We start from the raw sequence: 26,676 nt of genomic DNA, 5'->3' as shown, positions 1-26,676 counted from the left end.
AAAAATAATTAAAAAAACTGACAACTACACAACAATCGTAAAATAAGGATTACTTAGATAATAGTTTTTTATTAATGACAGAAATATAATAAATTATTTGAAAAATTATTATTTCAAAGTTGCAATAAAATAACAGCTGATCAACAATCATCCTGTAAGGTACATTAAGTATATCAGATACTGTGAACTGTGCTATCGTTAACAAAAGTTTTCTGTGAATTTAGTTTGCCTTTGAAGTAATGCCGTACTTATTTACAATGGAGGAATATGCTGATATAATATTCAATTTGGTTGTAATGCAATGTTACAGCTGCTACAGTAGAATAAGAAAAATGTTTTCTGAATCGCAAGATTCCAGATCCCCCAAAACAATTAGCACAACTTTTCGCAATCTTTGGAAAACAGGTTCACTACCTAGTATTCATACCAGGTAAGAACAATCTGTCCAGTACAATATTGTAATTGATAAAATTATTATCAGTGCAGTCCAGCATCAGTACATAATGACTTTCTAGGCAGATCAGAATTTCGCAATTGATGGTTTGTAGGACACTTAAAAACAAGTTTTATTCTTATCTTAGTTATTTCTAAGTTTTATCTTATTAACAGCCAGTTCAACATCTACATCGACCCAAGAGACAGTCCACTTTGTTTGGAGTTCAGCAACTGGTGGAATACAAATCTACAAGTATGTTTTAATTACTGACGAAGCAAATTTTACTCGAGATAGTGTCAACAACTTTCATAATGGGAATATATGGACAGAAATAAATTCTCATGAAATGGTGGAAGACAATTCTGTGTACTGATTTAGCATCAATGTATGATGCAAACTTCTTCACAATCAGCTTTTTAGACTGTTCATATTACCTGATTGCTTAAGTGCTGAGGTTTATTTGCATTTTCTTCATGAAGAATTGTAGCAGTTGCTTGAAGATGTTCCTCTAGCACTGAGACCCAAAGTATATTTCCAGCACAATTGCACACCTTCCCAATTCTCTCGTGCATTTCCACTCAAATCAAAATTTACCTGAGAAATGGATTAGTCGTGGAAGTCCACATTCCTGGTCACCAATATCGCCTGATCTAACACCTTCAGATTTTTTGTGTCTGGGAATGGATGAAAAATATTATACACAAAAGAAAAATACATTCTAGTAAGGAATTAATTGCCCGCATTACAGAGGTGGCTGAGAAACTTAAGGACAGCCCTGGCGTAATAAAGAGAGCGACAGAAGCGTGCCAAGAATTGTGTTGAAAATGTCAGGCTCATTTTTTGACATTGTAAAGTTGTACACATTCCACTTTGGTCACGTACTGTTTTTAAATAAAATTCAAATTTTTGTGTCCTTTCTTTGTTTTAATCAACTTATCTTACACCACTTTGTTCAAATACAGTTACTGTCTTAACAAATTGTTAATAAGTAAAAAAAAAAAAAGGAAAAATCTTAGACAAAACAAATATAATTACCTTTTTTGTAGCAAGCAAATTTGTTTCTTCTGAAGAAAAATGAAGAAATGGAGCAGTCACTCTATGGTTCACTCTATCAATATATAGAAAATGAACTAAACCTGGAAATTCCTCCAAATATTTGTTAATTGTAAGAAGAGCTCTAGTAAAAATCAGTCAAGGGATGATATAAGAACTATATATAATACAATAGTTTTTCAGCCTCTGCAAAGTATAGAATTAGAGAACACTCTTACCTTTATTTTTTTATGTTCAAAATGTTTTCAGACGTAAGCCCATCTTCAGTGATATTTTTTAATAATTCTTCATCTGTTTACATTTACACATTAAATTTTATCTTTTTAATTTTATTTTGTAAAAATTGTCATTAATAAAATTTAAAAAAAAATATTTTTAAAATTCAGAACAAATATTTCGGTCAAGAGAATCTTTGCAAAGGCCAAACAAATATTATGTTATATATTATACATAGTTATTTAATGTACGGAGGAAAAAGAAAAAAAAATGGATTATAACAAATTTAATCTAAATAGATTAATATAAGAACTGTAAATGTTACTCGCTTAATAATAATGCACACATACATGCACAAAAAAAAAATACAATAAGTAATCTCATGATACCACTTGACAGTACAGTATTATCTCTGCCTTACATTCAGTAGTTCTGGGTTTGAATCCTGCTAAAAATTGATAGTTTTTAATTGATCATGAAGTCCATACCTTATCTTTGCAAAAATGTTAAGTTTATGCAGTGAAATTAAATCATCTAAAAAGAATAATAAACCCATAAAGAAATATAATTTCTAATAACAGAAAATGTTTTATATAATTTTCATGCAGATGAATAAAATAAACGATTCATTTTAAATGTAATTTTTTTATCCCTTCTTTAATCATCCTCTCTCCATGTTCTTATATCTCCTACTTGCATCTTTCAGTTATGCTCTTTTTCCATTTCCTAAACATTGCTTCCTTTCAATTTTAGTTTTAACATTTATTTGCAATTCTTTCCTAAATATAACCTTTGACCGACTATTAACTTGAATGAGACAAAGTAAAAAAAATAACATTCTTTTTAAAAAATTCATCAATAAAATATTCATTCTACGCCTTTACATACACTGATAAATACATGTACTAGTATGAAGTGTGTCCTCCTTTAGAAGAAATGTCCTTTTGAAGATATTTTGGCTTTGAGTCCACTAGATTAATGCACATATTCTTGACTTTATCATCATGGAACCACACTTTTATAACAATAGTTATCATGCGTAGTTTGTCACACAGTCCACCTTGCGTAAACATCTCTTCAAAATAATCTATTAAGTTCTTAATGGTATTTAAGTCTGGTGAATTTCAAAGCCAATCAAGTACATAAATTTGATTTTCCAGCATGAAAGTCTTGACCAATTTTGAATTATGACAAGGAGCCAAGTAATGCTGAAATGTCCTGTCAAAAGGCTGCATGAATGGAATAATCCTGCCATAATATTTCTTCGGTTGAATTCATCATACCTTGAGCAGGAACTAAGCTTTCAGTGCCATTTGTCATGAAAAACCCCACATCTGTTTCAGAGGGTGTTTTACAGCTTGCTGGGCATGTTCAGGTCTCAAAGGTTCTGTTACCTTGTCTCATGACATTTACTTTGTAACCCTGTACTAATAAATGAGTTTCATCATTAAAAATTACCTTCTTCCTGTCATCACCAGTCCATGATTTATATTTTTGGGACTATACTAAATGTTTTTTCTTCATTTTAGGAATTAAAAATTGTTCTTTTTGTTTGTTTTCTTACCTTCTGACCAACTTCCAGAAGCCTATGGCGTACAGTTGAAGTACTAGCATCAAAACCAGTTGCCAATAAATCTCTTAAGGTCTTAGCTTCTTTTCCTTGGATTAATTTTACTATTTCTTATTAGAATTTTATCAGTTCTTGGAGTAGCTTTCTGTTTGCACCCACATTTTCCTCTCCTTCTTGGAGACGATGATCCACATTGTTTGAATGTTGTCAGAATTCTTGACACACTTGATTTGCCTACACCAACTGCAGAAGCCATATCTCTCACTACCATACAAGTGTGATCTTTAAGAGAAATAATTTGTGTATGCTTCCTCAGAGAAAATGTATTCCTATGTGTAAAATGGATACATTTTACACACAGGAAAGCATCACATGTTATACAGAATGTAAAAACCTTTTCTTTCTTTTTCCTGTTTAGCCTCCAGTAATTACCATTAATAATACTTCAAAGGATGAGTGAGGATGGTATGTACGAATGTAAATAAAGTGTAGTCTTGTACAGTCTCAGTTCGACCATTCCTGAGATGTGTGCTTAATTGAAACCCAACCACCACTGAAGAACACCAGTATCCATGATCAAGTATTCAAATCCATGTAAAAATATCTGACTTTACTCGGACTTGAATGCTGGAACTCTCTACTTCCAAATCAGCTGATTTGGGAAGATGTGTTCAGCACTAGACCAACCCAGTAAGTAGAGTGTAAAAACCTAACATCCACCTACCACACTCAAAGGCTTATAACTGAAGCTAAGGTGACTACTTCCACTTTAAAATCAGACGAACTGTTTTCTTATTGTCAAGGTCGAACAGTCACACCACTTCAAAGCAGGTAAACCCGGTTTAAGGCAGTTTCAAATGCAACTGGCAATCACATTTAATGTATTAATCTGCCGCAACAAACAAACCAGAGTGCAAGAGATGAATTTTATACTGTCTTTGCTAATAGGCATTTACAATCAAACTGTGCTATTAAATTAGGTATGGGTATATACACAGTGGCCAAAGAAATTTAAACAGAACATAATGCATTGAATCTTGTATATATAAATTATTATTTTCTTCAGTGTCAATAATTACTGAATGGAATGCATAATGAATTTTCTTATGATCCATGGATATAGAAGCTCCAGCAGTTGATTTTAATTATTGATTTCAAATATCAAATTACCCTTGATAAAAGCTCTGTGATATGAAATATTGCTTATAAAATTCAGAATATGACAGGAATTATTAAACTAATTTATAACTTTATTAATTCAAGGCTTTTTATCAAAGTATGATAAATAAAGCAGTTTAAATCAATTTAATTTAAACAGTGAGAAAAGCATTTATTTTGTAGTTGAAACTCTGATACATTTCATTCACAGACAGAGAAATTTAATTTCAAAACATAACCTAAAGCCAAGCTAACAATTTTATTAAAAATGAAATCCATGAAAGGACAGTGCTGTCTTTTTTTTATAAGTTACCATTGCTAATATAAAAACTTTTTAAAACCACAAGGTATCAAATTAAAAATAATTAAAATAACGATTAATATGAAAGGATATGATTTAAGTGTGAAGTTATGATATGCTTTAGCTTGTAAAAAATCAGTAAAATTGAATAATGACTTCTGTGCTTGCAGCATTATTTTTGAGACTGCTGTATGACTAACAGGTAAATTTGTTGATGAATTGCACATTATTTGATAAAGTTGTCTTAAGCTTAGTAAAAGATTGGCTACACTAGAAGACAAGGTCATTCCAACATCTTCATTGTTCTTAACACATTCACTGTATTTTCTGAAACAATACTAAAATGGTTTAGAAGCTTAGACAACTAATAATCATTAAGATATTATTTAAACAACAGAATAAATCAACTCAAAAAGTAATTATTTTTCATATATTACATGGAGAATTTTTCTAAGTTATTTACAATAAATAATTATTTACATACTAACAATAAATAAGAATAAAAAATAATATAAAATAAACTTAATAAAATAAAATTAAAATTTTTACAACTTAATGGTTCTACCACACTGGATTATCCAAAGGAATAGAAACTTGAAATTACCAGTTGGATTACAACTTGAAATTTGTAGGATAAGAAGTAAAGACAAACTGCAAAAGCATATTTAATTAACCAACTCCTTCAGTCACTGAAGCAGAACAATGCTAGATGAAGTTAGATTTATTAGTGAATAATGATTGCAACAATCCAAACCAGTTAAAAATTAAGTAAATACAAACAAAATGAATGCTAAATATTATAACTGATAAGACATTAAAAACTAATTAGATTCCAGGCACAGAAAAATTGTTGTGTTTAACTTGTAATAATGAAGATCCGTGATAAGATAGTTTTCTTATAATAGATAATACATATTACAAAAATTGGTACTAAAAACTAAACTCATATGTCTCATAACTTTGTATTTTTTAATTAATACCACTCTCTTTTGATTATATAACTGGTAATAATGCATAGACTGCTGCTATGTGTGGTATTAATACAATAAATAAAAGAAATATATGTCTTGCCCAAATTATTCACAAATATTTTTAGGTTGTAACATTTGAACATGAGGTAACATGCATATTAACATAGTATATAAAATGAAATTTTTTATATCACAAAAGCAGAATAAAATGGATGAACTCCTCAATCAGATTACTAGTGGTCATGTCACGTAAATCTTATTTGCCATCCCCAAATTATATCTCTTTAAAAAATCTTCTTATGCCCATTTTTTACAACTTTTATAGAAGAAAGCAAATGGGATTTTAATGGCCATATCCTCTTCCTGATGCTAATTAACAAGAAAAGAATGTGTCATGGAAATTTATATTAAATGAAAAATTGCACATCTAGCCAGAATTTGAACTGGAAACTATGAAGCATGAAGATACACTTCATCACAGAGAAAAAACCACTTAACTAATAGTACAAAAGTAAACAAGTTATAGTGGATTAAAATTAAAAACATTTGTAAGTTAGAACTAATAAGTAAAAACAATATAGCAATTCTAATATTATTCAATGGCCAAAGTTGTGATGTAAAATGAAGTTTATGATCTTAAAAGATAGTCACCAAAATGAACTGCATCAGCATATTTTTTGTGTACACTGCCCTAGCAAATGACAATGTGTAAGGAAAACAGTTTTTCATACAAGATGAGGGTAAGAGATGGGCATACTTACAAACAAAGAAAAGCAGAATAAAATCTATACTCACTTTTTTATCTGATCCCATTTTAATTGTAAGTTTTTAGTTAAAGGTTCAACTTCTTGTTTATTCTTAACTTTTTTTAAACTGTCAAATATTCTTTTCACTCCATTTTCTAAATTTTCAAATATTTTTTTCTGTACTTCCATTTCTGTATCAGAACCAACTAATTTACTAAATTTGGCAACACTTGAGAAAGCTTCATCAAATCCATTACAAATATTCTCATTACACATCTAAAAAATAATTTGATATATTACATAAACATAATCAGAAAAATTTATTTAAAGAAATAAAAAATTTATATACAGAAATGAATTTGTATGTATAAAGTTTTTATACAACAAAAATAAAAATATTTGTTTTTAAACAATTTATGGTAGGTATATCAACAATCTTTGTTAGGTTTCTAATCATAATCTTATTAATTAAATCAATCTGAATTATATATCTCAACATCATTATTGTAGTCATCATATATGTTCTTTCGGTATTATGGTCCACTGACAGTTTTGTTAAGCAATAGAATCTATTTTCATGTTTGAAGGTTTTCACATTCAATCTAATAAATTTTACTGAAATAAACAACAGTAAAAGGTGTTTACTGTTAGCAACACATCTAATCTTTTGAAAACCTCTTTGTAAGGGCTTAAAATCATATCATTAGCTTTTTAAGAGTATTATTTCTGTGAACAATGAGTCTGGGTTTAAAAATTGGCTTGTGGGCGATAAAAATGGGCAAATGTTAACTTATTAACTAGTAAATTTTGGGCAACTATTAAATTTCACTGTAAGAGGTACATGTTGGATTACTTTCTTTTTTTACTTCAATTTAATTATTTTAAATTGACTTATTCCTTTATATTTCCTATATTTTTTTCACTGTATTATGTTTTATAATATAAAACATTATATATATATATATAATAGATCACTTACCTTATTTCATTACATAGGCAGAAACACTTTTAAGAACTTAATTTGCATCATCAGCTGCATTATATTTATATACATATATTTCAAAAAACATCATAAACTTGCATACCATATTCACTTATAATTTTATGTTAAAAATATTTTTAAACTAATTAAATTTTATTAAAAATTTTTAAATTAAATTTAACTTATCATACTTTAAAAAATTATATAAAAATGTAAAACGTTTACTTAAATTAAAAATTATAATCAAAACAAGAAGTAAAATATAAAAAATTGATTAAAATTATGAAGATTAATTAAGTTAAAATAAAAATATAAATAAATATATTTTTTTACATATATGAACAATATAAACAATTAAAATTAAAACAAAGACAAAAATTAAATAATTTAAAAAAAAATTAAAACTTTTAAAGTAAAAACAAAAGCTTAAGTAAAGTAAAATTATGTGCTAGCCATTTCACTGAATTTACTTTACTAACCATACTGAAAGATCAATTACTCAATATTATTATCAAAACAGATAATGGTTGTTTATTGATCTATTTCAGATAATGACACAATAAGGACTGTAACACAATACTAAAATGAACATACGACCGCACACCGCAGAGTCTAAATTAACACTAACAATGGTGGCCTTCCTACCACTAGGCACTCTAGCGGCAGACAGCAGCACAACTTAGAACATGCTCCCACCTAAATGTACTAAGTGGGTACATTTACAATAATAGGAAAAATTTACTAAATTAATACAACCAATGGAAATATTAAATACATACAGACAATATTAAATGAATAAAAATAAACAATAAACAAAAAATAAAATAATTTTAGATGCACAATTAAACAGTGTTCATACACCAAAATAAATAAACAAATAGTAGAGGAGTGTTCTTGAATAGAAACTAACTGCCTCATTCTGGAAACACAATTTAGTAATTGGACGTTTCACAGTATTATTGACAGTCTTTAAAGTTACAACTCGTACTAATTCATCACAACCAGGATGCACTTCTTGAATCAATCCTGTACGCCACTGAAGTGGTGGCACATTGTCATTCCTTATGAGGACTAAAGTACCTGGCTTCAAGTTTGGATGTTGAGAACTCCACTTGGAATGTTGTTGAATATTATGAAGATAATCCGTTGACCATTTCTGCCATAAACACTGCATGGTTTGTTGAACTCATTGCCATCTCGATAACCTGTTAACAGCTACGTCTACAAGATGAGGATCAGGAAGGGAAGTTAAATTTTCTCCTACCAAGAAATGACAGGGTGTCAGGATTGAATGGTCAGTAGGATCATCGGATAACGGACACAGGGGTCTCGAATTTAGACATGACTCTATTGGACATAATAATGTAAACATTTCTTCATAGCTCAGATTCTGATTCCTTGCAGTTCGTCGAAGGTGGCACTTCATTGATCGTACTGCTGCTTCCCATAAGCCACCAAAATGGGGAGAACTGGAGATATGAAATGCCAGTTGAATTCTTCACCAGCAGCAAATGTACCTAGTTTTTCTTGTTGTTCCCTTGAACGGTGCTATCTTCTGCAGCCTTTATAATACCATCATCCTCATATTCTGTCTGAAGGTTGATCATATTAATTTTATTCTTATGTTTATATATATAAAACACCTTTCTAAAATGTCAAAACCCTTATTATTCCTATCCATATTGCATTTTTTTAATTTCTAATATTTAAGTTTGACTTAATATCTGATATTGTGTGCTTATTTTTAATCAAATGATCTGATACATTCGAAAAGCACAGTTTACCTTTTTTATAACTTCTAAAATGTTCCACAAATCTGGTTTTAAAAGATCTAGTGGTCTAACCAATATAAACATGGTCATAATCACCTTTAAAGTTAAAACTTTTTCAGGTAAATATTTGTAAAACAAAGTTTCCTCAGCATTAAAAATATCCGACTCGTTGTATGTTCTCATAATTTCTTTTAGAGTACTGTTTATACACATATAAATTATAAACTTGTTCATTTACAATGGCACTTTTACCACAAACATTTTTACAAATTATTCCATGCCCGTCTCTAAACTTATTAAGCCAACCGACACTAGCTTTGAAATCCTAACAATTGAACTGTCTGGCAAAGAACTTGGCTTTTTCATGAAAAATTGGTCCACTGAGAAGTAAATTTTTATCGCAACTGTTTTTAAACCACTCTAAAATGTTTTTTTCAACATTGGGATGCTTGACAGACTACTCTTTTGATAATGCCTGAGTTACAGGCAAAAACTTTCAAAACTTTTTCACAGTTTTTGTAAATCATTGTAAGCATGTTGGGTGGTATACTGAATTCCGATGCGATCATGTTTTTGAGGGTTTTACCCACATCTACTTCCATTATGAGCCTTATTTTATCATTTAATGACAGTGTTTTTAAATTTCTTTTCAACATTTAAGAAAAAAACAGTGTAAAAACAACTCACCAAACTGAATAAAAGCTAAACCTAATTGTATAAAAATTAAACACATAAAAATTGTTGTAAGGAAAGAATAAGAACACCCTTGTTTGCATTAGCAAACAAACCCAAACAGACATACGAAAAATATGCATATATGAGCTGAGACAGTTATAAAGACACACTGACCGACACTACTTACAACAAACAAGTTCTGGTAAATCCTGATATGTGATGTACTATATAAGATTTGCTTCCCTCTTTATCGTATGTTGATTCATCCTTTTTTATTATTGCATAGTACAGAAAGTGAATCGTGCTTGTTTCATATTTTTGAACTGAAAATAAGATTGGTATGATAGGCCCTAATGTTAAACTTGGGATTTATTTTAGTTTTTGTAATGAACTAATCAAATTTTTTACTTTGACTTATAGGATTTTTGTTCAAGTTAAAGGAATTACATTTCCATATAACATAATACAGTACGGCCAGGAATTAGTATAAATTTCAAGTTATAGAAATTTTTGAGTTATAGTTATTCGAGTTATAGGAATTTGGCTGTATATATATATATATATACATATTTAGGTGAACAACCAGAGGTTTACCAACTGAGGAACATGAGAAACAGCATTTCAGATTCCAAAAACATTTAATGATGAAAACTTATAAAATGTAATACATAAAAACACAATACAGTTATCCAAGAGAAATAAACAGATATATATGAACATGAGTAAAGAAAATTTACCTGATATAATAAAACAAATGTAATATCATTGGCAAAATTTGTTATGTGGACTGCATATGGTACAAATACTCTTTTACCTTTCAACAATACAACTTCACTCTTCATTTCACCAGATTCAAAACCAATACTCTCACAATCATCTGAAAATAGCAAATAATATATGAAATAACTCGTAATTAAATATTTTAATAGTTAAAATAATATTTTTTTATACATTTCATTTTTTTTACAAAAATTATTTTATAAAAATTTGTAATTTATTTATTTTGTTTCATAACTGAAATCTCTTAACTGTACTTGACTTTACTTTTAGTACAGTAAAAATATTTATAAACACTAACAGCTAAATAATAATATGATATAGAGTGAAATATCCAGTAAAATCTCTTTATTTGTCCATTAAATGTTGGAGATTTTATCCACAGTACACTGTTAATATACATCTATAATCATGAGAATATAAATGTGTACTAAATCTGTAAAACTACTAATTTCCCACATCTATATCGATATTTTTATTATTACTCAAAATATTCATACTTTATACAAACAGGTTAAAAAATCAGTTTTGCCAATTGAACACATTTTTAAAACACATTTAAAACAACTACATTTTAACTTACACAACCTATCTCAGGTAACAAGTAATCACTTAAGTGGCTGCCAGTCCCACATGGATTGAACATCTCTTTCACTCACCCATCTCGCTTCCTAATTTTTTATGTTTTCTTCCCTGAACGCAGTGAGAATTGAGTAAATTATTACACTAGTATAATATGGTAGCTGATAAAGTAAACACTCTGTGAAGTAGTGGTTTTACACAAGCCACAGGGACAAGCTGGATTTGAATACTAGATCGTGGATACTGATGTTCTTTGGTGGTTTGTAGTTAAATTGCCTCGAATTCAAGACATTTACTAGAATTGGCTCAATAAGAGTAGAGCTAGGCGTAGGGTTCTTGCTTCCACGGACTCGGTTAGCTAGTTTAGAGGGAAACGATGTAGGACATTCAAGACGTCTGGACAAGGCCTACAGCGAAGGCAAAAGCTGAGTTCAAAAATCACTGATGCAAATGTCCCGTTAAAGCCCATTAAGGCTAGGAACATCGGGGAGGGGGGGGAGGTGACAACTGGAAGAATCACACAAGGCACGAATCTTCCTCTACAGGGTTGGGATGTTCTTTGGTGGTTGGGTTTCACTTTACCACACATCTCAGAAATGGTTGATCTGAGACTGTAAAAGACTACACTTCACTTACACTCATACATATCATCCTCATTCATCCTCTGAAGTAATACCAGACGGTAATTCCCGGAGGCTAAAAAGGAAGGGACAAGCCTACAGCCTAAATCTATACCCTAAATCTTAACTAATCAATAACTTTACAATTTTAATACCATAACAACTAAAATAAATGAACAAATTTACTAATTTGTTAAATTTTATTACCATTATTTGTTGATTCTGCTCTATTCATACTAATTGTAGGACTCAGTTCTGGAGAGTGTTCCATTTTACTATCTTGACTAGATGATTCTTTAATACTTCTATGGCTATTACTGAGAATATTTAAAAACATAATATCTGATGAAGACAAATCTTCAGCTTCACGACTAATAAAAAGAAAAGAATATATGACAACCAATTATAATTGATGGATGATGCCTTTACTTGGAGAAAATCCATACTAACAAATTGGAAAAATAAATAAATTTGTTCTTTGATTTTCACTAATTTATTATAAAAAAAAATTTACAGCTGTTTCAATACACAGTACCTTTCTCAGATGTTATGTACAGAATAGTAAATCTTAGAAGTAGTTACAAAGAACAAGGTAAATATAAAAAGCCAATAAAGATAAACTACATAAAGTGCGACAGTAGGGAGTGTACGTAACAAATAAATCAGTGATAAATAAATTTATCAGTACTATTAGTTTATTAAAGAAAATGAGGTATATTTTGTATTTACCTTACCTGCAACTACTTTTAAGCTTTAGAATTCTGTACGGAATATCTGAGGAAGATACTGTATACCAAACAGATGTAATTTTAAAAAAATAAATTAAGTGAAAAATAAAAAACATATTTTGTTTTCTTTCTCCGATTTTTTACAACCAATTATTATTTATAATATAGAAAAAATATATACATGTACACATACATACATCCTATCCTACTAAATGGCATTTGCATGTGTGTCTGTGTGTGCATTCCCCTTAGCTTAGCACCGGAATCTACTGATCACTAGTGGAAAATCCCAATTCGTTAGTACATGTCTCATGGTGGTCAGGTATATTTTTATATTATTATATGTCAGTATACTGTATATATATATATATATATGTACAAGAAATAAGATTACTTGATTACAACAAGTAGAAAAAATAATACAACTTTCATTTTTAAAAAAAGGAAAATTTATTAACAAACAATTACAAAGAATGGGTTTTACACTTCAAATACAACTTTTGAGAAAGAAAAATGCTTAAAAATTGTAAAAATTTCAAAAAATAATTTGAAAGGTCTTGATATGTTTTTATTGAATTTTGTTAATTCTGGTATCGGTAATAAATTCTGAGTTTCTATTCAATGTACAATCATTAACCTCTAACCAATTATTGAATTTGTATTTATCTTGTTTCACTCTTTTAGGAATGATTAAATGGAAAGCCCCAATTGCTCTCGAATATTGTTAAAGTTATTGTCAGAGTTGAATATAATTTCTATCAAAGCTAAATTTTAATTTATACTGGAACCATGAATTCTACCATTAATCCAGCTTCATCCAATTTCAGGTAATTTAAAGGAAAAAATGTAAGATTTGTTCTCATAAAATCTTAAAATATCATCTGCGTTGAACTTTACTATTCTCAAACAGGCTTATAAATGCAATTTTAATTTGGATTGTTCTCCTTGATGGTAATGTTATGGAAATTTGGAGTAAATATAAATCAAAATATTACTGCAGTAAATATTTCTGACAAATTTCATTAATGAATCTCTCTATTGAAACACGGTTATGGGTTTGCTCTTACTATGAGAAAAAATCAATTTCTATAAAGGGCAGTGTCTGTGAAAGGGCTTTCCCATACACAAGAATTACCTGTGGATTTAGAATTATACTGTCAAAATAATGTAATATGTATTTATGTATTATTTATTTTTCTGTACTTGTGTACAAATAAATTAAATTGACTGTGCTTATATCCATTTACCTGATGTAGAAGAAGCACCAGTCAAAATTTCCTTTTCTGAATAAAAACTTTGCTAGTTGCTATAATGATGTGTAATGTTATGGTGTTATTTATAACATTAAATATCACTATTATTTCAGTTTGATTTACAAACTGAAATATGATAATTAGGAATTAAAGTGCTGAGTAATCTGAAGGTCTCACAAAACTAAAAGTTGAAAGTTTAAATATAGTTGATTGGTTCCAACGTGATTGACCACAAATGTGTCTGTCATTATAACAAGAAATTGGATGTATAGTAATGCTGTGTCTATGAATTTTTGGAGGATCTTGGAGAGTTAATAAACTTAATAATGTTAATAACAATCAGAACAAAGAACCAAACAGCAACCAAAACTGGATAAAATACTCACCAAACCAACTCATTGCTCTAGGACTAAATAAATCTTAATTCTGCATAGAGTAAAGCTTCAAACAAATGTTCACAAAATACCTAATTTACTCCACAATAATCTAGAGATTCTCATAGTCAATTTTTTTGCAAAAATAAATTCTAATTTTAATTGTTTTGGGTACTTATGTTTTTACATAAATGATTTTTTATGATCTTAAATAGAATTGAAAGTACATATTTATACATTACCTGGAAAAGAGTGCTAATAATTTATTTTCTACAAAAATAAGAGCATGTGATCTAGAACAATCAAATGTAGATTGTGAAGATCGTAAGGAAGTGCATGCTTCTTTTAATGCATTAATAGCTGCGCCGGTAATGTCAGTATTAACAGATAACTGTTCTAGAGCTTCAACAAGACAGGCCTGATCATGTGATCTCATATCAAGCCATGTATCAAGTAAACGACTAAGTAATGCTTGACATCTAGTACTTCTTTTCAATCTAAAAAATTTAATACATAAGAAAAACAAAACGTGAATGGAATATAAGCAAAGATTACATGCAATTATAAGCCAACTTTTATTCTAATTATGGACATATATGTAATCTTTTTTCCTAAGCTTTCCTGCATCTTAATTAACGGATCTCATAATTATCAAAATACCAGTGACACAATCAAGAATTGGTTAGAAACAAGAAGCAGACACAGCATCCTTCTTTAGATCAAGAACATCTTTAATTTTGGATTATCTTCCACCTGGATCAATCACAATGTTAAACTGATGGTAATTAATTTTTACATAATGAACACTTCACTATTGGACAATACAAAACTAAACTCGCAGAGCACTGTAAAATACGAGTGTGTTTGTTAGTCTTATTAAACTGCGTTTAACTCCATTCCTGAGCACAGCAATTTTTAAAGCTGAAAACAAAGGCTTGATATATTGGGTTTCTGAAAAAAGAAGTAAAATTATACATTTACTTTTAATGATGATTACAAAAATGTTTAATGTATGCAATAGATAGTATCTTCAGAAATATTATTTCTTCTTTTCCAAATAAAATACCACCAATGTTATTATTATTAATAAAAAATTTAATAGTTCTTTTTATTAAATAAAATTATTATACATAATTTAGTATTGCACAAAATTTATATGCATATCTTTTACTGTGTTTTATATTAATGAAATGAGCTTTTCAGTTACATCTCAATTGGTTTGCTACTGAGCCTAAAAACAGTTTAGTGACCAGTGTCCTAAATAGCTCCTACAACTTACTTAACAGCATGAGTGGACCAAGCACGGTGCCATACACCACCTGCTTACATATCCCAACTGCTTACTTGTCATATATTTACTAAAACGGGTAGGCGCACCCCATCAACTACTAAAAATATATATGACATACATAAATTAAAATTTACTTTGTCTAGACAGTAATTTGCTGCCACGCCTAGGTCGCTGAATGCCAGCAAGTACCTGTCCACCATATTAAAGCACTTGGAACCTTAATTGGCTGGTGGTCAGCCATATATCTCTAGGTTAGCTTCCCACAGTAGTGCGGTATGAGTCTTTCCCTTAAGTAAACTACTGATGTCAGTTGAACATAGCAACCGCATCAAGGAATTCCCACATGGTCTGACAATGCGGCTCTTGCCACATTGACTCATTGACTCATCGCTTGTGAGTGACCAATTTTCCCCTTGACCTCTAAGTTCCAGGGTAGCTTGGTCTCTGTTCCCCCCCCCCCCCCACCAAGAGCAGGGTAGTCAAACATCAGGTGTTCATTTGACTGGACCTCCCCACAGATGCATAGCTCCTAAGCTGCCAGGCAGAACCAAAACAGATATTGGTTCAAATTAACATGGTTGGTGAGCATCTGGGCACCCGTTGCCCTTAAAAACAAACTTGAGGCATACCATCCCCCCACATTGCGTATAAACTTGTACAGGGATCTTCTCTTAATCTTGATGTCCCATTCCAGCTGACATGCTTCCATCGCGAGGCTCTGCAGCCTCTACCGCAGGCAGAAGATGGGCAACTTAACAAAATTTAGATCCGGTGCATTGCAATCACCATTCTGTTTCGGTACTGGCCTGGCCAAAACCGCATCCCAAATACCTTGGCCTCCTGGCCTCTTCGCAATCTTCACATGGCTGCCTGAACTTTCACCACTAAATCAATTGGGAGAGCCTTTCCCAATACAGTGGTAGCCTCATAGGAGGTTGTTTTAAAAACACCAGTGTATACAATTAAGGCTCTGTGCTGGGCACTCCTTAAATTTTGAAGAAGTGCTCTATTCATATACAACCTATGCAGTCACACGGGCACTGCATAAGGGGTCGTGCTTTTGAAGACACCTCGGTACACCATGTACATTTGACCAGACAACCCACAGACCTTCTGAGCAATCCTCCTAAAATTGTGCATCACTGAGACGGCATTTGCTGCTACTTGCCTAAGGTGGTTGCTAAACAGCAACTTCTCATCAAACAAAACACCTAGGTAATTATGAACTCTCACTCAGCTGATTGCACAGCCTTTAAACTTAATGTGGGGGTTTTGACTGTACGATAATTTGTCTGCACCCTTGAGAAGCATAAACTTTGTATTGGGCATAAAAATCTTTAAATTTTGTATGTCCATTCAGCCCTCTGCGTTTGTTTGACAAGGCCGCTTGCACTCGATCTTCCAGTTTTCATCATGAATTACCACAAACTAAAAGGAGACAGTCATCGGCAAAAGTTTGGGCTGTGACCCCTTCTGGGAATGTCACTCCATGAAACCCATCAAATACCAGATTCCACTGCAGGGGATGAAGAACAGAACCCTGCGGTCTTCCCCTGGTGACAGCCGTGAACAGCCTACCAAGCAGCTCTCTTATGACAAGCAGATGGTAGATCCAGGTTATGGTAGTCAATTCCTGGTGCTTTTTTCACTGCCATTCAAGAAACCACTCGGTTTATAACTATGTAACTATGGGATCCACAGCCTGTATGCCAGGGAAGGGCATAGCCCCTGCCCTAACACCGATCTCTGCTTCATCCACTGGAGCATCTGGAAACAGAGTATCCAGGAATGTCTGGTAAGTCACCATAGATGTTAAAGTATAGTCACAACCACCAAACCCGCATCATACACTGTGCAGGATGTGTAATGGCCTTGGCCAGTAACATGATTTTGCGAGCTGCCAGGGGCTGTGCTGCAACTCACACATGGAGTCTTGCCATAACTTCAGTCTGGCTTCCTTGATGGTCTGAACATACTCATTACGGATGAGCCGGTAGATCCGCAAACACTCAGCACATACGTCATCAACAATAATCCCTGTTAGGGAGTGATGCTGGTATCTTCTCCTAGCGGACCTAACTCTTGTGCACAGCGCGCTAAGGTCCAAGGACAACTACGTTTTCCTAAGTTTCTGCCTGTGTTTAACAGATGACTCCCCAGAAGCAGTGGTCATGACAGCTTCAGGTACTTCCCCATCAGTAGACTGGCCATTACCTAAGGGTCTGTCCATAGGCTGAGGCTGTCGTACGACCCTATCACAGCCAGTCTTGATGGCCTAGCCAAATTGTTCAGCCATCAATTCCACCTCCTCTCTGTGCTCCATGTGCCATTCCAACCCCTGCAAGGCCGCTGTGCACTCGCACCGCAGCCTGTGCTGATCCAGCCCCTTAGGTTATAGCGACCCAACCCACCGGGTTGGTCTAGTGGTGAACGCGTCTTCCCAAATCAGCTGATTTGGAAGCCGAGAGTTCCAGCGTTCAAGTCCTAGTAAAGCCAGTTATTTTTACATGGATTTGAATGCTAGATCGTGGATACCGGTGTTCTTTGGTGGTTGGGTTTCAATTAACCACACATCTCAGGATTGGTCGAACTGAGAATGTACAAGACTACACTTCATTTACACGCATACATATCATCCTCATTCATCCTCTGAAGTATTATCTAAACGGTAGTTACCGGAGGCTAAACAGGAAAAGGAAAGAGGTTATAGCGACCCAAATCTAGAGCTCTTAGACTGCCTACATAAACGACCTCATAGATTATAAGCCTATGATCCCACACACTAGCCTTAATTCAGTTACATATGTAAAAACAAATGAATACACAGATTACAGTTTTCAATACATATGAGGTCTGTAAATAAAATGAGACTAGTCTTTTTGGCAGCCAAAGTGGCAACACTGTAAAGTTACTAGTAAACATTTGGTTATATGAACAGCTGATTTATAATAGGTATTAATATTTTTAGTTTACTATTGCCACGTGGGACATACACAAACTTTTCATGAAACGAGTTTTTGTTGTGTGTTACAAAAATGAGTGATACTAATTATGAGCAACATTGTGTCAAGTTTTGTGTTAAACTCAGTGAGAACGCTACTGAAAATTTTTCAAAACTGAAAAGGGTATATAGAGATGATGCTCTGTCACAAGCCCAAGTTCTTAGGTGGTTGAAAACATATTCAGATGACCAGGAATCAGTTATGGATGATCCACGCTCTGGAAGACCATTAACATCAAAAAGTGACGACAATGTTGACCAACTCAGAGATTTGATACGGTACGACCGGCGATAAACTATCAGAATGAGTTCAGAACAACTGAATTTGAACCATACCACAGACCATCAAATTTTAACAAACAAATTGGACTTGAAAAAAGTTTGTGCAAAATTGGTCCTGAAAAAACTCGCTCCTGAACAGAAAAATAACAGGATGGAAGTGTACCGCTATCTTCTAGGGCAAACTGAATCTGATCCTGATTTTCTAAAAAAATGCTACTATTGGTGATGAATCTTGGCTATTGAGTACAACCCAGAAACAAAATGCCAGAGCACGGAGTTTAAGAAAAAAGAAAATAATTGATAGGAGCTAAGTCAGGGGTATAGGATGGCCTATTGAAGTCCAACGAACTCCTTCCAATTACCTTATTATCTGATTTGCCAAGTGTGGCTGGGCATCACATGCCAAAACAAAATGCGATGAAACAGCATCTGACACATTTGTTTTTTATAGGTCTTTAAAGGTTTTTTAACATTTTCCAATACTTCCCAGCCTTCACAGTAGTTCCACAATGACTATATTTAACAAGAAAGACACCCTTGTGTGTCCCAAAAAAAAAATGATGTGGGCACTACCACATAACTTCCTTGTATGCCTATTAAATTACATTTACACACTTTTTACTATACTTCATTTAAACTTATTACATTTGAAAGTGAGATATGATTCTCTAATTCTTTAATAAAGTAGACAGTTACGCAATTGCTGAAATATTAATTTTTATTAACACCAAATATGTATATAATTATCTCACATGAAATCAACATCAACATATCACATGAAATATTAGCATAGAGTAAAAGTCCCTTTATTACTTGTATTATTAAATCAGTATTATTTGTATCTTTGTGAGTTGCTGATTAACAAAAGTTTTAGATTTCTGGTGTGTCATAAATAAAAGTTAATAGTAAAATTAAATTATTACATTTAGTGAACTACTATATACTGATTACAAATGTTAATTTTGACCTTACGGTATAAAATATTCAGTTTTTATCATTGCATTATTTGATAAATAATCAAAAATGAAAAAAAGATAATCATACAGTATAAAGAAAGACAACATGAAGAAATATATCTCAAAAAAATGAAGATGAAAATGAAGAGGAAGGAAATGTTAAGAGCAAGGGAAGAATAAAAAAATTAAGATGATAAATATAAAGAGGAAGAAAACGTTAAGACCAAGGAAAGAATAAAAAGATTAAGAGGATGATGAAGAATATAAAGAGAGAGAAAATTTGAAAACTAGAGAACGTGTCACAAATTAAGATCAGAAGAATTATATCAAACCAAAGAGCAATTAAATGATTGGCAAACAAAAATCAAACAAACAAGATGATGATCAACTCTGACTTAGGGGGAATATTGTCCAACAATATCAGAGGAGTAATGAACTAAAAGATAAAGAGTTTTTTGTAATTTATTAAAGATCGAGCATGTATATCTCAGTGTATATGCTGTTCTTGTGAGGTTCTACTTTTCAGTCACTCAGTACTTAACTTCAATGTAGATAAAATTAAACAGAAATTCCAGAATAATTAAATAAAATTAAAAATTAAACTAGAAAATCCAAAAGTAATTAATATTAAATAATCAGATGTTTCACCAAATCTATTACATATTGTTACCACATATATGCCTAATTTAATATTGGCGGGCAAACACAATAGCAACTCAGATACGAGCTGGCGCACAGTATACAGACGTGCTGACACAAGGATCACTACCGCCACGCAGATGACCGTGCAGTTTTCCCACCACAGCGGCACTGCAACCCCACCACTCTCAGGCTCCAATAAAAGAGCATGCACAAGAGTGAATTTTCAATTCATCGCCGACCACCACCTGGAGAAGACCAAGAAGATGGAAGAAAACCAAAGACCACCACAAGGTTATGAATTACGTGCCGTCGAAGCCATTCGGCGACAATATACACAAATGTAATAATGCCTATTAAATTATATATACACATTTTTAAAAGTACATATAATTTTATTTCACTAATAACTTCTGACTTTTTTACATATTTTTTTTTTATTGTTGTTACTGAATTATTAATTATTAAAAAAGTTTTTTTACAATCACGGGTTAATAATTATTAATAAATCAATATATTTAAATTAAAAAAAAAGTTAAAAAAATAAATTTAAAAAAAGATAAAAAAAAGGAGATGAAGTCTTTTTCGAACCGTGTGCCTTCCCTTGCAAGATCCAAATATTTTGTTAATAAAAATTTTATTTGGCTATAACTGTGGAACCAATGAAAATAAATACCACTTATATCGTTGAAAAGCTCTCAATGAGGGCTCATTACAGCAGTTTAGAAAAAGTCCAAAATTAAAATTTTTGGGGATTTTGGGCTTTTTGGACACTTTTGGTTCAGTCGATTGCAATCAAAAGGGGAGGTGCACAACTAAATGTTACAACAGTCCTAAATCCAGAATTTCAACATCCTATGGCTAATTGTTTTCTAGTTATGCGAGATACATACATAAACCTATCTATCTGTATGTTTGTACAGATGTCATGCCGAAACCAGTCAAAATAGATTCAAGGTTGGTCAAAATGGATATTTCCGTTGAAATCTGAAAATCAAAATTTTTCATGATCGCAATACTTCCTTTACTTGGTACACAAAAGTAATAGTAGCCTATAATTAGCCATAAACCTCTTCATCAAATATTCTTGTTTGAGACTTCTTCAGTCTGGAGATGATGAACTGTTGTAAGCAACACTTGATGACATCGCATCAACTGCTGCTTTGTCTTACATTCAAAAAAGAAATCCAGGGTTATCTTCGGTAACAAAGTTATCTAATAATTCATCACCTTCATCTTCATAATACCACAAAAATTCATGCACTGCTGCAAGAAGTTTTTCCTTGTTGTATTGGTTCAAAATTACATCTACAGTATCCATTCAGCACTAAATTTCTTACAGTCCAATTTTTCAGTAAAAGCTTCATAAATCAAAGAATGTGAACTATCATGAAATATCAAGACAATTATGACCCAGAGTAGCTCTAATTTTCTTGAATTTTTTCGTCAACTTTTTCAATCAAATCATATGTTATTACCCTAATGGCCAACTGAAGTTCATCATGAATGTTCATTTGTCCTGAAAATGAAAAGCACACACTGTGTCCTCTTTTAGTGTCACTAATAATATTTTGCTTATAAACATAAAAAAATCTGCCTGTGAATTTCAGCTGTACAATCATTTTTTGCTATCAAAAATCGGATTACTCCTTTTACTTCCCACTTGACTGGATTATGAATTGTAACACTCATAAACGAATAAATACAAAAAAAAGAAAAAAAAGACTAAACTATTGATGCTAACTGACTACTAATTGAAATAACTGAACTATATAAGCTAAATATACTATGCACTAAATAAAACATTGAATTTTAACACAAAACTACATAGGAGTCCTAATAACCTTGGAAATTGCCATTCTACTAAGCCCCAATCTAATTAAACAATATAAAAGTTTTATTTTAAAATTTATATAAAAACAATAGAAATGTTTGATAAATATGAGTATAACCATTTTGTCTGACATTTATCAGTTTAGGGAATTGAAAAATAGTGATTAGATGAATGAACACTTCTACGACCGAAAATACATTATTTTGGCAGGAGTTATTCAGTTTGAGTTTGTGTACCATCCAGATTTAACATAAATTACAGTATTTAAATTAAAGCTAATTAATATATGTTTTACATTTTTAATTTTTGTTAAAGGAAATAAATCTGTAATATTATTCATCGTCAAGCACAGCAGAAACAGACAAATGCAATAACATAATCAGGTCATTACAAATTGCACAGATATACTGTATTTTTATTTAAGTGACTTCAATAAACTAGCATCAATACATTTAAACTGAATGATACCTAAAAAATTTACATTAAGGTTGGAGCACTTTGAAAGTGCATCTACTTTACTTCCTTCAACTTCAGTTCCAATTCATTAAATAAATAATAATGATAAAAAGGAAAACCTTTGTCAGTCATAAGGTAACTGTGGTAATTGTACATTGATATACACTACAGTATGACCTCTATTTTCTCAAAGCAATTGGAAAGAAAATTAGTTCAAGAACACATAATCTCAGGTAATTCAATTTTTGAAAATTTAAAAACTACTAATATACCAAATCATAGATTTATAACAGATGATTTACATCTCTTATATCTTTATATCTCTTTATAGATCAAATTCTATAAAGAGATTCTGTAGATATTTTATCCAAATTTATTAATGAAATTTCCTCAAATATGAATTCACTTGAAGCAATGCAACTTCCTGTAAAAAAGCATGAATTTATTGTCATTCAATTTCTAGCATTAAAAATGCTGAATAATTGCTGCCTTGGTTAAGTTTAATTATTGTAAATCTTTTGTTGTGCTGGTTCAGTTAAATAAATAATAAAGAGTATTATTTATTTGCAAACTTCAAGCTTATGTGGCAATATAAAAAAAAAAATTGAACTGCACAACAAAAAATTTAGAATAGTTAACCGTAACCAAGGTACTACAACCAAGGCAACAATTATTTGACATTTCTGGCCTCCAGCCACATATATAATTTGAAAAATTTGAAGAATCATCATTTTTGGTCTTCCAGCATCACAGATATAATCTACTATTTTGAAGAATTATCATTTGGTCCTCCAGAACCATGGATATAATCTAAAATTTCAGGAATCTTAATATTCAACAAATTACTATATTACAGGCATTGCAACAATTATATCTACATCATCATTTATGTAATATATTTTTTAATTTATTATTACATTTAATTTAGATTGTTTCATCACTGATTCATTTCACATTTAAAATTAGACATGAATTAGATATGCATATTAGTAAGCATAAGGAATAAATAAAAATAACCGAAACCGTTAAATCAAACAATGATTTGGCTATAAAGAACATATAGATCAAAGAAATGTATTATAAAAGATATGAGAGGTCAATCTCAAGTTCAAAGACAGAAAGAATCAGAAATAATGGAAGAGTTCGGTAATATTAAAAGTATGGATGATAACTTTGAAGTCAGATGTAACAAATGAAAACAAAAATAGAAAATTAAATAAAAAACAAACAGTAATCAAGAAAATCATGACAGAACTAATTTAACTCAGACCTATAGAAGATCTGTTACAAATTATGAATTCCATGTGCTTTCTGAAAAACAACTGATTAGTACTGCTAGTAGTATATACAAAAAGTTGCAAGTGCTAAAAATATGAATGCTCAGTTTAAAAATCTTTCAAAAAATTACAAAATAATAATATTTATTACATTAATAATAATAGTAATGATGACAATAATTGTAGTATTTCTGTATCAGAAAACCAACCGACCATTCTCTACTCGTGCAGTAGACTATGGCTGTCCAATTATGATTTGTCAATGGCGGGTAGAGGTCAAAGACTTTAAGAAAATCGTATATAGCATTTTTCATATGTCTCACTACTAAAGCTATCCATTTAGAATTAGTTTCTCATCTGACTTGACAGTCGTTTTATTGCAGCATTTAAAATATTTATATCATATTGGGTTGTTCCCGCTCAAGTCTTTTCTGATAACGGTTCAAATTTCCATTCTACCAAAAATATACTTTATAATTTGTATCAATTTTTAAATTCAGAAAAAGTAAAATCAAACATTCAAGCGTTCACTACAACAAAAGGTATTACCTGGTCATTTATTCTTCCCTCTCACCCATTTTGGGGATTTATAGGAAGGCGCAATCAAAGGCGTCAAATTTCATAGACCTGTCAATCAAAACCATAATTGAAATAGATCAAAACCGAAAATAGAAATAATACATACTCGGTCACATCAGGGCCACATATGTGTCGTACAAATGATATAAAAACACTTAAGACATGTTGCAGGCATATTAGTGAATCAATCCCAATGCATAAAAACAGGAAACCCATGTACTGTGAAAAACGTAAATACAATATATATTAACAATGCATTATATAAGAATGTGCAATAATGTAATAATTTATTGATGTTGAGGAATAAAATTTGTTAGATTAATTTTTTAAGATTTATGTGACTAATTTCAAACTTTATATATTGCAATATTCAACTGTATTATTATTTATTGAAGCAATATACATAATTATTATTTGAAATACTTATTACAGATTATGTTTATTATGAGTTTTTTAATTACTTTATTATACACTTGTTGAATAATATTAATATTATATCACAAATTAATGTAAATACTATTTCTACTAATCATAAAAATTAACAATTTAATTAAATTCATATATGTAACTAATGTAAACTAAAAAAATCATCCTATGATTTTTGGCAGGCAGTTATGTTAAGACACAGTGTCATTTAAATGAGGTACTTAAATGAAGAACTTTAAATTTTATTTAAAGAAGACTTTTAATTTTTAAAAGCCCTTTCATTTTCATCATGGTTTTGATCGACAGGCTAATATGTAAGTACTGAAAATAGAAATAATACATACTCGGTCACATCAGGGCCACATATGTGTCGAACAAATGATATAAAAACACTTAAGACATGTTGCAGGCATATTAGTGAATCAATCCCAATGCATAAAAACAGGAAACCCATGTACTGTGAAAAAAAATTAAATACAATATATATTAACAATACATTATGATATAACACGCATTATACAATAAAAACATATTATTATTGTTATTATTATATTTAATATATAAAATGCACTGGATATTCATCATGGACCATTCAGTGCATCAGTTTGGAACAGCAATTTTGTCAATGTATAAAACAATTTCAGGAATGATGCAAATATTTATACATGCAATACAGAATAATTCTGATTAAAGCTAACAAAGATTATTACCATACAATAAATAACATTGGTCAACAATGATTTTGTTACATGACCAATATCTGAGAAGAAAAGATTAGAAGCTTTTGAAATGTGGTGCTATAGGAGAATGTTAAAAATCAGATGGGTGGATAAAGTGACAAATGAAGAGGTATTGCGGCAAATAGATGAAGTAAGAAGCAATTGGAAAAATATAGTTAAAAGAAGAGACAGACTTATAGGCCACATACTAAGGCATCCTGGAATAGTCGCTTTAATATTGGAAGGACAGGTTTCTCTACCTGTCCTTCCAAAATTGTGTAGGCAGGCCACATTTGGAATATGTAAAACAAATTGTTAGGGATGTAGGATGTAGAGGGTATACTGAAATGAAATGACTAGCACTAGATAGGGAATCTTGGAGAGCTGCATCAAACCAGTCAAATGACTGAAGACAAAAAAAAAAGACCAATATCTGCTGAATTTTATTTTTGAATAATCATGTTACTTTTCCTCAATCATATTTTTGGGTGCCGATTCCCAAATATGAAAGTGAAAGCAGAATTTTCCTATCAGCCTCAGACTTTTTATAATTACCCCTCCTGTTTTCCAGAAATTTATGTGTATGAACAATGCAAGTAGAACATATTTATTTATTTTATTTGTTGAAGAAGTTAAGTTGCTAAATAAACTATGATTTATTTCAGTTGATAAATAGCCATGAAAAATAAGTATTATTATTATTATTATTATTATTATTATTATTATTATTATTATTATTATTATTTACACAGTAATTGAAACGATTGCGAATGACACACATAGGACTCATGTTATATTTTTTTATAAATATAATTGTCACCAATGATTCCATGATATTAGCAGTCACACATTGCACAGGATAAATGAATTATGTTCTGCTGACTCAGTACTGGATGTAATAATGTAAACAGTAAATGATATGTAATGGTGGCTAAGAAAAACCTCCTCAACTATATTAGTGAAGTGCAAACTCTCATGTGTGTAACATTTAGTGGTGCAGAT

The 26,676-nt window shown here is 31.1% G+C and overlaps 1 protein-coding gene across 9 annotated transcripts in view; it reads right to left on the bottom strand.

The window, feature by feature from the left end:
- The window catches only part of HPS1 (Hermansky-Pudlak syndrome 1 protein), a 38,161-nt gene that overhangs the window by 5,247 nt on the left and 6,238 nt on the right, over positions 1–26,676 (bottom strand). For 8 of the 9 annotated variants that reach the window (XM_075367008.1, XM_075367000.1, XM_075367002.1 and 5 more), the window contains exons 3-9: positions 25,300–25,412; positions 14,457–14,711; positions 12,067–12,230; positions 10,618–10,757; positions 6,501–6,727; positions 4,829–5,061; positions 1,472–1,617 (exon numbers count right to left, since the gene is read on the bottom strand). In XM_075367008.1, the coding sequence (XP_075223123.1) occupies positions 1,472–1,617; positions 4,829–5,061; positions 6,501–6,727; positions 10,618–10,757; positions 12,067–12,230; positions 14,457–14,711; positions 25,300–25,412 (1,278 nt within the window). The remainder of the gene's footprint in view (positions 1–1,471; positions 1,618–4,828; positions 5,062–6,500; positions 6,728–10,617; positions 10,758–12,066; positions 12,231–14,456; positions 14,712–25,299; positions 25,413–26,676) is intronic. The other variant, XM_075367009.1, reaches the window with a different exon arrangement.

Source organism: Lycorma delicatula, chromosome 5 (assembly GCF_047948215.1).
Source record: "Lycorma delicatula isolate Av1 chromosome 5, ASM4794821v1, whole genome shotgun sequence".
Classification (NCBI taxonomy): Eukaryota; Metazoa; Arthropoda; class Insecta; order Hemiptera; family Fulgoridae; genus Lycorma; species Lycorma delicatula.
The sequence above is the reverse complement of the archived record's forward strand: the minus strand, read 5'-3'. Positions and strand labels throughout refer to the sequence as shown.